Source organism: Leucopleurus acutus (assembly GCF_964270905.1).
Source record: "Leucopleurus acutus genome assembly, chromosome: 15".
Taxonomy (NCBI): domain Eukaryota; kingdom Metazoa; phylum Chordata; class Mammalia; order Artiodactyla; family Delphinidae; genus Leucopleurus; species Leucopleurus acutus.
Window position 1 is genome coordinate 53,637,096 of NC_139157.1, and position 15,131 is coordinate 53,652,226.

Here is a 15,131-nt window from a genome sequence, read left to right on the forward strand (position 1 = left end):
AATCTACCAAGGCTAGAACATGAAGAAATAGAAAATCTGAGCATACGAATTACTAGTAAGGAGACTGAATCAGTAATCAAAAACATCTCAAAAACAAAAAAGTCCACAACCACGTGGCTGCATTGGTGAATTCTACTAAATATTTAAAGAAGAATTAATATCAATCCTTAAACTCTTCGCAAAAATAGAGGAGGAGGGAACACTTCCAAACTCATCTTATGAGACCAGCATTACCCTGTTACCAAAACCAGACATGAATACTATGAGAAAAGAAAATGACAGGTCAATATCCTGGATGAACATAGATGCAAAATCCTCAACAAACTATTAGAAAACCAAAATTCAACAATAGATTAAAAGGGTCCTACATCACTATCAAGTCGGATTTATTCCAGAAATACAAGGATGATTCAACATCTGCAAATCAATCAATGTGATATATATATACCACGTTAACAAAATGAAGGATAAAAACCATGATTATCTCAGTAGATGCAGAAAAAGGATCTGACAAAATTCAACATCTATTCATGGTAAGAACTTTCAATAAAGTAGGTATAGAGAATGTACCTCAACATAATAAGGGCCATATATGACACAGCTAACATCATACTATGGCGAGAAGCCGAAAGCTTTCCTCTAAGTAAGATCAGAAACAACACAAAAACACCCATTCTCGCCACTTGATTCACATAGTACCAGAAGTCCTAGACAGAGCAGTTACATAAGAAAAAGAAAGAAAAGCATTCCAAATTGGAAAGAAAAAATAAAATTGTCTCTACTTGCAGATAACATGGTATTGTACATAGAAACCTCCAAAGACTACACCAAAACACTGTTAGAACTAAAAAATGAATTAAATAAATTTACAGGATAAAAACTCAATATACAAAAATCAGTTAATTTTTATATACTAACAACTAGCTATCAAAAAGGAAAATTAAGAAAACAACCCCATTTACAATTGCATGAAAAAGAATGAAAATCCCTAGGAATAAATGTAACCAAAGAGGTGAAATATCTATACACTAAAAATTACATGACACTGATGAAAGAAAATGAATAATTTTTTTAAAAATTGAATAAAACACAAATAAATGGAAAGATTTCTGTGCTCATGGATTAGAAGAATTAATACTATTAAAAAGTCCATATCACCTAAAGTGATCTACATATTCAATGCAATCCTTACTAAAGTTACAATGGACTTTTGCACAGAAATAGTACAAACAACCCTAAAATTTGTATGTAACCACAAAAGACCCAGAATAGCCAAAACAATCTTGAGAAAGTACAAAAATCCGGAGGTGTCACACTCTCTGATCTCTAACTGTACTTTGCAACTGCACTACAAAGCAATAGTACTCAAGCAGTACTCAAGCATTTGGCATAAAAACAGAAACATAGATTATGGAACAAAACAGAGAGCTAAGAAATAAACTCACACATATGTGGTCAATTAATTTACAACAAAGGAACCACAAATACACAATGCAGAAAGGATAGTCTCTTCAATAAATGGTGTTGGGAAAACTGGAGAGCCACATGCAAAGGACTGAAACTGCACTACTACCTTACACCATACAGGAAAACCAATTCAAAACATTGAAAACTTGAACATAAGACCTGAAATATAAAACTCCTAGTAGGAAATATAAGCCTTAAGCTCTTTGACAATGGTCTTGGCAATTATTTGACACCAAAAGCAAAGGCAACAAAAGCAAAAACAAAAGCAAAAAACAAATGGAACTGTATCAAACTAAAAAGCTTCTGCACAGCAAAGGAAACAATTAACAAAAAAGGCAACCTATAGAATGGGAGAAAATATTTGCAAATTATCTATCTGATAAGGGGTTAATATCCAAAGAATATAAAGGATTCATACCAGCGAAAAGCAAACAAGCAATCCAATTTAAAAATGGGCAGAGGCCATGTACAATCACATCAAAAAGAATAAAGTACCTAAGCATAAATCTAACTAAGGAGGTAAAAGATCTGTAATCACAAAACTATAAGACACTGATGAAAGAAACTGAAGAGGACACAAACAGATAGAAAGATATACCACGTTCATGGATTGGAAGGATTAATATTGTTAAAATGACCATAGTACCCAAGACAATCTACAGATTCAATGCAATCTCTATCAAAATGCCAATGGCATTTTTCACAGAACTAGAACAAATAATTTTAATATCTGTATGGAAACACAAAAGACCCTGAATAACCAAAACAATCTTGAGAAAGAAGAATTGAACTAGAGGAATCATGCTCCCTGACTTCAGACTATACTACAAACCTACCATCAAAAGAGCATGGTACTGGCACAAAAACAGACACCTAGATCAATGGAACAGGAGAGAAAGTCCAGAAATAAACCCACACACGGTCCATCAATCTATGACAAAGGAGGCAAAAATACACAATGGGGGCAAGACAGTCTCTTCAGTAAGAGGTGCTGGGAAAACTGGACAGCAACATGTAAAACAATGAAATTAGAACATTTTCTCACATCATATACAAAAATAAACTCAAAATGCATTAAAGACCTAAATGTAAGACTGGAAGCCATAAAACTCCTAGAAGAAAACACAGGGAGAACACCCTTTGACATTAACTCTAGCAATATTTTTTTGGATCTGTCTCCTAAGGCAAAGGAAACAAAAGCAAAAATAAACAAATGGGACCTAATTAAACTTAAAAGCTTTTGCACAACAAAGGATACCATTGACAAATGAAAAGACAACCTACTGAATGGGAAAAAATATTTGCAAATGATACGATTGAGAAGGTGTCAATATCCAAAATATATAAATAGCTCATACAACTCAATATCAAAACAAACAAACAAACCAAACAATCCCATTAAAAATGAGCAAAATACCTGACTAGACATTTTCCAAAGAAGACATACAGACTCACCATTGCTACTCATCAGAGATATGCAAATCAAAACCACCATGAGATGTTACCTCACACCTTTGTGGAAACTGTTTAAAGTTTTAAAATATATTACAGATGTATATAGCATTTGTATATAGTATTTTACTTAGAGTAATGCCATCAAGGTCCAACCATGTTGCCACAAATGGCAAGATTCCATTCTTTTTTATGGCTGAGTAATAGTCCATTGTGTGTGTGTGTGTGTGTGTGTGTGTGTGCGCGCGCGCGCGCATATATTTCACAAGCTGAAAAAGATACTTCCTATATATTTGAGACAAAAGATTACCATGATAAATATACAAAGAGAATGTGAGATAATAGGAAATATATATTGGTCTTTGCCCCTGGTTCCTGGCACAGAGCTCCTAAAACCCTTGTAATTTCCTAAGTGATAAGAACACTAGAAGCACCTCTTTTTCTAATATCAGTCTTTGACCTCTGTTCCTGACACAGGGCTCCTGAAACCCTTGTAATTTCCTGGGTGATAGGAGGGTCTTCTGTTCTAATGAGGTGACACTGGGTGGGCTCCTGGATGGCTCCTGAGTGAGGGCTGATCACTGGAAAGACCAAGCTATGATTAGAAGCTTGGAATTTTCAGCCCCACTCCCAGTTTTCTTGAGAAGGAAAAGGGGTTGAAAATCAAGCCTATGTGATGAAGCCTCTGCAAAATCCCCAAAGTACAAAATGCAGAGGGCTTCCAGGTTGGCAAACATATCCACATTGGGAGGGTGAAGCACTCCAGCCCACTGGGAACAGAAGCTCCTATGCTCAGGACCCTCAAGACCTCACTCTATGTATCTGTTTATCTGGCTGTCATCTGTATCCTTTATCTGCTGTTATCATAACCTTGATAAACTGGTAAATGTAAGCATTTCCCTGAGTTCTGTGAGCTGCTCTAGCAAATTAAACAAACCTGAGGAGAGGGTCATGGAAACCTCTGATTTGTAGCCAACTCAGACAGAAGTTGCAGGTAACCTGGGTTACTTGCAACTGGCATCTGAAATGTGGTGGGACAGCCTTGTGGGACTGAGCCCTTAACCTATGGGACCCGACATTATCTCCAGGTAGACAGTGCCAGAATTGAGTTAAATTGTAGGACACCCAGCTGGCATTGTGGAGAATTGCTTGGTGTGGGGAAAAACCTCCACAAATCTGGTGACCAGAAGTGAAGCAGTCTGTGTAAAAGTAATGGAGACACACAGGAGAGAAACATAATATGGAAGAACTGAGTTCTTCCCAGCATAGGAAAGAGGAAAACTGAGATTTTTTTTCTAAAGAGAGAAGTTAGAAATCAACAATAGCAAATGAACGTCTCAGTGGAAAATAAGCAAAGGACAAGAAACATGCAATTCACAGAAGAAAAAAATAAAAATGAAAATTAACATATAAAAATATATTTAACCTTAGTCAAAGGATGCAAAGAAAAAAAGTAAGCTGCATTTCTTAACCTATGTAATTGGAAAAGATTTAAAAGATGACATTATTCAATGAGCAGTCTCAATTTTAAAGGGGTTGTACATTGGTCCTAACCATTTCTGAAGAGCAGTTTGGAAATAGATATCAAAATTTTTAAAGTGCATAGTTTTTGATCCAGATTTTTTCAGTACTAGGTATTTATCCCTTATGATATAATCAGACAATTTAAAAAAATGTACATATAAGGATTCTTACTATGGTGCTACTGATAAATTTAAAATACTGGAAATAGCCTAAATTTAACAATTAAATTAATTTAACATAGCCTTATTTTAAATTTTGGTACATTCACACAGTGGGAATTTATGCAGGTGCTGAAGACTAACATGGAATGTTCCACCATACACTTCTAAGTGAAAACAAATGCAAGTTTCAAAAATACTGCACATATATTATGATTCCCACCTGTAGTTAACATTTCCAGTGATTTTTTCATATTTGAATTTTCTGTAGTGAGTTATCTTTTCAAAACAGACAAAATAATAAACGTATTTTCATTTGAAAAAACAGGTGAGGTGTTAAGATGTACAGAGGGGCACCTCTGTCTGTTGGGAACTTCAACTTCCCATTTGTGGTCTCTGAACAGTCTGGTGGAAATAATGGTTGGGAGACTGTCTAGTGTGCAATACTGAAGGCTCAGTTAAGTATATTCTGCAGAGAGTTCAAGTTGCAAGATAGCCTATATTTCTGATAAATTCGATTCAAATACTCAGTGGTTGCATTTTATTTTATTGTGGCTAGATTTAATAACATAATAAAAATATAAATTAAAATTTTAGAAATCTTTTCCAAATACAATAAACTCACAGGCTAACAAGGTAAAATGATTACCTGTCTCCCTTTGGTTTTCTTTTTTGTAGTGTCTTCCCTTTGGGTCTTCTTTCACTTCCTAAGCAGGGGCTCCCACCAGGTCCTGTTACCCGTATTGATTCAAGGCCTTTGGAAGATTTTTTAAATGTGAACTCCACTGGTTCTCCTTCTTTTAGGCTTCTAAATCCTTCCATGAATAATTTGCTCTGAGAAGAGCAGGGGAGGGAGGGAGAGAGAAAGAGAGATCATGATTATTAATGCTTTATAAATTATCTCTGTGATTTTAAGATTAACACAGCAAGATATCCCCAGTTATTCATTGCTAAGTATAAAATCTTTTTTTTTAAAGTTCAGTGAAAGGCATACCATTTAAAAGTTTCCTGTTGTAATGCTGGCAGTGGGAGAATAAACTAATACCGTTTTTAAAGGAATTTGGCAATACTTACAAAAATTTTAATGTGTATATTTTTTGACCCAGCAATTCCACTTCAAGGACTCTCCTATAGACATACTCACACAAAGGTCCCTCCACCCCCATCACACACAAAAACCTATATCAAAATTCACTACGGCACTGCTGCCTGGTAGAAAAATTACAGCTACCCTAAGGTCCATCAATGGGAAACTGATGAAATAAATGATAGTAGACGTATATAATGTAACACTATTGAGCCATTAAAAGATCTATATGTATTAATGTGGGGAAGATAAACATGTAATACTGATGAGTAAAAAAAGTAAGGGTAAAGAACAGTGTGTCTACCATAACACCATCTATGTAGAGAAGTGTTTAAAAGATACATGTTTACTTATGTAGCAATGGGGTCTGGAACAATCGACAGCAAATCATGAACAGTCATTTTTCTCTAGTCCTTTTTTGGGAAAGTGGGGAAGCTTCTGGATACACACATTATTGTGTTGTTTGAGCTTTTCTGTAATTTGAAAGATACTTAGTTTTTACCAAAAAAAAAAAAAAAGTTTCCTGATTGGAAAAGTGTGACTTTGGTTACAAATAATTGGCTCTTTCGATCTAACTCTTCATCAAAGTCAATGTGCCAATTCAAACTATATTAAAATAAGTAAATCATTCTAATTTTATTTATTTCTTCAAATCCCCTTGTGTACATCTTACAGATCTAATTTTGAGTACGATGTAGTTCTTTAAGACTTTTCTGAATTTGGGGTCAAAAGGAAGCAAATCTGAATATAGTAGGTAGGAGATCCTGGTTCAAGTCCAGTTCTTTAAGAAAACAGGCATGCAATGAGTCATTTCTCTCTTTTCTGTTTAATCTGTAAAATTAAGGAATTTAAGTTTCCCCTCGTGTTCAGAGGAACAATGGTCCTGAAAAAGATTCCATGAAAAAAGGATCTGGTGGTCAAATAAGTTTGTGAATTGCTACACCTAGTTTCTTCTTAGTTGGATCATATTAGCATATTTAAGTCTCTGAGATTTCGTACCCTCCCCAACCTCCACTGAAATAAAAATCTTGTTTAACTGTGTTTAACTCAGGAATTTCCCGACCTAATTGATCCCAGAGACCTCTCTTTATAACTACAGATGACTAACATACTTAGGGAAATGCTGGACCAGAAAAATCTCCACCCGTCCCAAGTCCATGACTCTAAAGGTAGGTAAATAATTACATATAACCAAATAATTACATGGAAAAGATAAAAACAACACTTCAAATTTCAATGCAAAAGGAGACTCTTCATTATGAAAGTAATACGGCACATGAAAACAGGGGTTTCAACCAGTTTCTAGCGCAGGTCGTCCGACACTGAGAAAGCCTGCACGGGGAAGTGTAATTTGGCAGCACCTTTTCTGCTCCCTGATGCTGTGTAGGAATTAGAGGAAAAAAAATCACAACTGCCTACATGCTGTAAAATTTTTTTTTAATTATTGTTTTTAAAGCTTTATATAATATTTCCAAATCTTCTACTTTTTTCTTCTAAGCTCTCTCCTCACTAATTATAAACAGTCCTTTGCTTTCATTTCCTTTCTTACTCCCTACTCTAAAAAGTGCAGATTATCAAATCAGATGAAGTGGCGCATAGGGTCAACTACTGCAATTAAGAGAAGGGAGGGATAGCAGTTTTAATTAGAGCTATCATATGTTCATGCTTTGTTTCTATAATCAAAATTCTGTCACGGGCTTCCCTGGTGGCGCAGTGGTTGAGAGTCTGCCTGCCGATGCAGGGGACACGGGTTCGTGCCCCGGTCCGGGAAGATCCCACATGCCGCGGAGCGGCTGGGCCCGTGAGCCATGGCCGCTGAGCCTGCGCGTCCGGAGCCTGTGCTCCGCAATGGGAGAGGCCACAACAGTGAGAGGCCCGCGTACAGCAAAAAAAAAAAAAAAAAATTCTGTCACTTATTTCCTCATAGTTCCTAGTGTACTGGCACACTTGATTTCATTTTCCATTATTACAATTTTTGATAGGTATCATTTGTAAGTGAACTGCATTTCTGAATCTAAAGTAAAATCCTGCTCTCTGGCTATTCTTCACGATATTCTGAAAGAATACCTTTTCCCCCATTCTGTCATATACTCCCCTCCTTCCCCAAATGAGTACATAAGGCAATTTAGATTCACAGTAATTGACGATAATAATAATAATATCCGTAAGAAACTATAATGGCTTTGCAAGAAAAGGACAAGAATTCACAGAGAATATTCTATCTTTGCTATTACACCAAAATTGCTGCTACATAAGTGGGAAAGATTTGTTAAAGGTGGGGAATTAGCTTATTTTATTTCTTCACAAAAGTCAACTTCTCCCCTTGCCTTGGCAATTTTTATTAAAGGTGCCCCCATTTTTCCAGTCATACTGGTTCCAATCCTTAGTTTTACCCAACCATTTACTGAATCAGGTGCATTCTTACTTTCATCTGCCCCAACCATTTCATTGGATTGCCACTGCCCTACTTCTGGTCCTAACTATTTCCTACCTGGATGAGTGTAATAGTTTCTTCATTGCTATTTCAGCATCAACTCTCCTCCCTACTCCTTAGCATCTTCCACACCTGCATATCTTCTCTGAATAAATCTTAGCCTGTTGGTCTCCTGTCTCAAAAATCTACAATACTTCCCTTAAATTGTAGGTAAGACCACTCATAATGTTACCTCTAGGTATATTTTCCACTTCCTTTCCCATTACTCTAATAAAGCTGGCTGACTCGTACTTCCCTAAGCACATTTCACGTTTTCTCATCTCTGTACTCCAACTTAGGCTGGTGGGGATGCATTATTCTCTTAGTCATAGCTGTCTATCAAAATCTTACTCAAGATTCAAGGCATAATTCATAGGATCCTTTTTGCAATCATCCTCAATTGCCCAAGTTGGAAATTCCCTCCTCTTTCACTTAATTGATTCTTGTATATAGTTTTTATAATACACTGCTGCGTAATGCAGATATCTGTGTATGCCTTACTTTTATTTGCTCTTTTGGATTTTTCTTCTCCTGAAGGTCAGGGACTGTGATATATATCTTAGTATTTCCCAAAGGACTTAGCCTAATGCCTGCAAACAACTATCATTCAATAAGTACGTAAAAGAATCATAGATTTAGCATCAGTAAGATCATTAATCATTATTTAGTCCAACTCTCACTTGAAAAAAAAAGGTGGACTGAACTCTAAGGGGTTAAGCTCATGTCAAGTCAAATTTCCCAGCTCCTACTTCTGCTACATAAAATAACTTCTACTTTTAGTGTCAAGGTGACACTGTGCATGATACCTTTGGAATAAAATGCTGATAGGATTATAATGGTTCATGGTAATAACGTTATTCTCTGACTCCATTCAGAAGTTAATATGGATCTATTTTTCTTGTTCTTCCTTCTTCCAATATTCTCTAATCACTCTCATTGCTATGCCTCACAATTCATGACGCTCTGCCTATGAGAACCAAGAATGCAGATTTATGTAGATTTTTGCCCAATCTACGTGTAAGACTTTCATAAGGCGAGACATTTGGTGTTTGGGCTTACATTGTCATCTGCAACATTTGTTTGGACAAAATAGATTTTGTTTCTACAATTTATCTTCTACAGGAAAGAATCGCAATTACTGAATGAATAAATGAACAAAGGAATGACCAAATGATTGTAGAAGCATTTAGAAGCTGCTGACATGCCTGCTAAGATATCAGGCACTTACAAAGGGGACAGGCCAACTTTGAATGTGCACATATTAAGTTAACTCATCTAACACCTTTAATTTGTGTTCCTCTTCCTCCAACCAAATAAGGCTCCCCTTTCTCCCACTTCCCTTTATTCCAAAATTTAAAATTCATTTTGGAAAAAATTTATTTCAGAATTATAAAAATACTGACTCTCAATTTCCTTGCTATATTCCTTTTCCTCCTCCCAATCATTTTTTTTTTTTTTTTTTTGCGGTACACGGCCCTCTCACTGCTGTGGCCTCTCCCGTTGCGGAGCACAGGCTCCGGACGCGCAGGCTCAGCGGCCATGGCTCACGGGCCCAGCCGCTCCGCGGCATGTGGGATCCTCCCTGACCGGGGCACGAACCTGCGTCCCCTGCATCGGCAGGCGGACTCTCAACCACTGCACCACCAGGGAAGCCCCCCCAATCATTTCTTTTATTTATTTTTATTTATTTTGGCTGCACCACGCAGCATGTGGGATCTTAGTTCCCCACCCAGGGATCGAACCTGCGCTCCCTGCAGAGGGAACTCAGAGTCTTAACCACTGGACTGCCAGGGAAGTCCCACCTCCCAATCATTTTTAAATGACTTTCAAAGAATGACAGGAACATGGAGTCAAACGACAGTGGTCCAAATACTAAACTTTATTTGCCAAGTATTCTACCCAAGGTTCCCATTAGTGATGAGATTACTTATCTCTTTTGGCACGTGTTTTTTTCTCTCCAACTCGATTAGAAAACCAATAAAGTGTTGCTACAGCTTTATACTTGATTCTCCTTAGAAGTAAGAGTATATTTTCTTCTCTAGGAAACATAAGCTGACTTCCAATTTAAGATGGCAGGCTGAATAAACATGTCTCATGTTCCTCTTTAAAAGGCATCAAAACTACAATAAAATAATAAAAAGAAATAAATTCACAATAAGGAAGAGAAGGGGGATGCCATCAAGAGAAAGCAGACTTCAAGAAATTTCTGGAAGTTAGAAAGACTGATGACTGGTCAACTGAGTTGAAGGGCCATACCCTAGGAAAACTAATAAAAGGAGCTGCAGAAGTAGGAACCAGCATTCCTAACAGAACTCAGAGAGACTGTGCTGAGACACTACATGTACAACGAAAACAGAAGGATTAATGGAAAGTTTGTATATGGACTAGATGCCCGTTTCATCTTCCCACCCCTATTCCCACCTACACATGTGAAAACAGGCAAACAATACCCCAATGCAAATAATGTGAGGTCCTTCTCTTAAGAGACTGAAGGAAGTATCTAGACAACTTGTGAAAAATTGGATCCTACACACAAACCTCTATTCATTCCGACAATTAGGAAGCCACAGGTGCAAGAGCTGTCTCCCTATCCACTCAACCTTAAATCATTCCTATCCCTCATTCTTACCCCTCATTCATATACCTGAAGGGTCAACCAAGAATCACAAAACACGCAGCATAATGAAGAAAAGCCAAGATAAATGAGGGAACAAAAGAAATTTTATCCACCACCTAATTAATATCTCTACAGATATTTGAAACAATATCAATAAGACAAGAACAAAAACAATCAGAGAATTTTAACAATACTCTCAGACAATTAAAAAAATTGAGTTGGAAATAAAAGTTTAGAAAATCTCTCGGCACATAGGATAAATAGATCCCCTCAAATGAAATATACCCAAACCTTGGATTAGAGGTCCTGGGAAAGAAAATACAGAAGATGGAGGAGACAAATTATTAAATTATTATTATTAAATGAATAGTATGAGAAAATTTCCCAGAGCTAAAGGGAATGCCAAGGAGAGGCCTATACTGGGTGAAGCATATTTTATGGAATACATATTATGGAAGCTTTTACACATGAGGTACATTTCTCCTTGCATGAAGAGAGAGTGAGATTTCAATGGAGAGTGAAAACAGTAATCCAAACTGAGCTAATGGCTTAACCTTATGCTTGTACAGCAGGATACTTAGCAGATATCTGGGGAAGGGAAAAAGCTTACTTTAAGTATATTAGTGTGAAGAGGGTGACCATAAATGAGGCTGGAAAATGCAAGTTAGAGCCAGAAAATGGAAATTATTTATTGATATCTTAAGCATTTCATTCTGTATAAAATAAACACCTACTGATATGTTTTGCTTTCATAAGTTGCAAGATCAAATCTGTGTTTTAAAAAACTATCACCTTTTTGGCAATACCATGGATGTGTGGAGACATGAGGATTGTATCTCTGTTACAGGGGATGCCTGTTACAAGGTAACTGTCATAGTCTTAGCAAGAGATGGTTACAAATAAACTAAAAATGAAAGGAGGAACTGGCTTTGCAAAATACATTCTGAGCCATACATATCACCTGCTATAAATTATTACTTGCCCCATGGAAAAATTTATTGGTAAATGGATAGTGATGTTGTACAAACATCTTTGCAAGACTGCTCCAAGTGCTTCATCACAGAAATGATTATCTAACACTGTCGGCTGGAAGACAACAACACTAAAAATCAAAATCTGGCATTTTTTTTTAACCACCACTCCTTGAACAGGCCAATTGATACCTCTTTTTATTTTTTTAACATCTTTATGGGAGTATAATTGCTTTACAATGGTGTGTTAGTTTCTGCTTTATAACAAAGTGAATCAGCTATACATATACATATATCCCCCATATCCCTTCCCTCTTGCGTCTCCCTCCCACCCTCCCTATCACACCCCTCTAGGTGGTCACAAAGCACCAAGCTCATCTCCCTGTGCTACGCGGCTGCTTCCCACTAGCTACCTATTTTACATTTGGTAGTGTCCATGCCACTCTCCCACTTTGTCCCAGCTTACCCTTCCCCCTCCCCATGTCCTCAAGTCCATTCTCTACGTCTGTGTCTTTATTCCTATCCTACCCCTAGGTTCTTCAGAACCTTTATCTTTTTTAGATTCCATATATATGTGTTAGCATATGGTATTTGTTTTTCTCTTTCTGACTTACTTCATTCTGTATGACAGTCTCTAGGTCCATCCACTTCACTACAAATAACTCAATTTTGTTTCTTTTTATGGCTGAGTAATATTTCATTGTATACATGTGCCACATCTTCTTTATCCATTCATCTGTCGATGGACACTTAGGTTGCTTCCATGTCCTGGCAATTGTAAATAGTGCTGCAATGAACACTGTGGTACATGTCTCTCTTTGAATTATGGTTTTCTCAGGGTATATGCCCAGTACTGGGTCTATGGTAGTTCTATTTTTAGTTTTTTAAGGGACCTCCATATTGTTCTCCATAGTGGCTGTATCAATTTACATTCCCACCAACGGTGCAAAAGGGTTCCCTTTTCTCCACACTTATTGTTTGTAGATTTTTTGATGATGGCCATTCTGACTGGTGTGATGTGATATACCTCATTGTAGTTTTGATTTGCATTTCTCTAATGGTTAGTGATGTTGAGAATCCTTTAATGTGTTTGTTGGCAATCTGTATATCTTCTTTGGAGAAATGTCTGTTTAGGTCTTCTGCCCAGTTTTGGATTGGGTTGTTTGTTTTTTTGATATTGAGCTGCACGAGCTGTTTGTATATTTTGGAGATTAATCCTTTGTCAGTTGCTTCGTTTGCAAATATTTTCTCCCATTCTGAGGGTTGTCATTTTGTCTTGTTTATGGTTTCCTTTGCTATGCAAAAGTTTTTAAGTTTCATTAGGTCCCATTTGTTTATTTTTGTTTGATACCTTCTTGATAGTTGACTTACTCTAATGATAACAATAGACTTAAGTGATTCACTTCATTGTTAGGCAGAATAATAAGAATATAATTAAAATTAAGTTGTAGAAGAATTTCAGTCCAATAAAGCTGGGTGATACAGATATGTTAGAAAAAAAAATTCTGGAATATCAGATAATATTAGGAGGCTAAAGAGCTGAAAATTCAAATATATTCTGCTTTTCAATATTTTAATATATTTTTCTGAGAAAGAGTATTTTTTTCTAAGGTATCAGTGGAAAAATATACAATGAGTGAAGGGCAGTTAATTAGTACACAATATGCAGCAGACATATTACATAATATGCATGAATAATGGGTAAGACTCTTAAGGACTATATGCTTTTTTTAAAAAATAAACTTGTTTGTTTGTTTGTTTGTTTATTTATTTATGGCTGCATTGGGTCTTCGCTGCTGCACACAGGCTTTCTCTAGTTGTAGCGAGCAGGGACTACTCTGCGTTGCAGTGCGCGGGCTTCTCTTGTTGCGAAGCATGGGCACTAGGCATGCGGGCTTCAATAGTTGTGGTACGCAGGCTCAGCAGTTGTGGCTCGTGGGCTCTAGAGCGCAGGCTCAGTAATTGTGGCACACAGGCTTAGCTGCTCCACAGCATGTGGGATCTTCCCGGACCAGGGCTCGAACCCACGTCCCCTGCATTGACAGGTGGATTCTTAACCAATGTGCCACCAGGGAAGTCCCCAAGGACTATATGCTTTTGATTTACATGTCAAGATACCCCAGGAATCATTAAGCCTGAGGTATGTATAAGAACACAATAAAAATATCACTGGACTAAGTATTAGGAGGTCTGGGACTTAGTCTTGGCTCCAACAACTAATGTGTTATACAACGATAGACAAATTGCTTACAGTTGGGTGGGTCTCCTTCTTTTCTTTCTGTTATAGAACACAAGTCTCTATCCTTTCTTAAAATACGTATTTTTAATTCTATGACTTCACTCGGTCTATGTAGACAGAGATCGAAATGAACGAGTAACTATTTTTTAGTCAATGCTAAAATTTCCCTTTACGCGTTCTCGAGATTTTAGTCCTTACTTAACTCAAATCCCTTAAGAAAATAGAAGCTAAAAGAAATATGGTGGCCTGGTAGAAGTCAATGTTTACTGAGCTTTATGTAAATAGATAAAATCCAGTTTAGCCCCAGTCAAATTACTAAATTTCACATAAATAGGATTAAAAATAATGAGATTTTTATACTTTTCTTGATATTGAAGTAAATCCTAACTAAGTCCCTTCATCTGGCCTGTACTTCAAAACTGAGAAGGGTACACTAAAACTGGCAAAACTGCTGGAATGGTATTTAAAGTGACATAATGGAAAGCAGGCAGGGATTAAAGTTGGATTTCAATACTGGTTTGAATCCTAATCCTACTACTTACAACCTCAAACTGCATGACCAGAGACATGTTAAAAAACCCTGTGCTCCAGTTTCCTTATCTATCTACTGGGGATAATAATATCTTCAAGGAATAAAAAATGTCTACTACAGTTATTGCTAGATTCTAAATAATTAATATAAAATGCCTAGAACAGTGCTTAGCAGCCTGAATAGCAGCTCAATAAATGGTTTATACTATTTTTGTAAGTATCCAGGTCTGCCTATGGGAGAGAGGTAAGAGAAAACAAACAGGTTCAAGAACCTATTAAAAACAGGCACTGTCTTCACTACAGTAAAACAGCATGGTACTGGCACAGAAACAGACATATGGATCAATGGAACAGAATAGAGAACCCAGAAATAAACCCACATACCTATGGTCAATTAATCTTTGACAAAGGAGGCAAGAATATACAATGGAGAAAAGACAGTCTCTTCAGCAACTGGTGTTGGGAGAGCTGGACAGCCAACATAAATCAATGAAGTTAGAACGCACCCTCACACCATACACAAAAATAAACTCAAAATGGCTTAAAGGCTTAAATATAAGACACGACACCATAAAACTCCTAGAAGAGGACGTGGGCAAAACATTCTCTGAC

At 36.9% G+C, this 15,131-nt stretch overlaps 1 protein-coding gene across 1 annotated transcript in view; it reads right to left on the bottom strand.

Moving 5' to 3' along the window:
* The window catches only part of LIN28B (lin-28 homolog B), a gene marked incomplete at both ends in the record, with an annotated part of 122,798 nt that overhangs the window by 45,041 nt on the left and 62,626 nt on the right, over positions 1–15,131 (bottom strand). Inside the window, one exon of the mRNA XM_082855645.1 lies at positions 5,251–5,435. Within this exon, the coding sequence (XP_082711771.1) occupies positions 5,251–5,435 (185 nt within the window). The remainder of the gene's footprint in view (positions 1–5,250; positions 5,436–15,131) is intronic.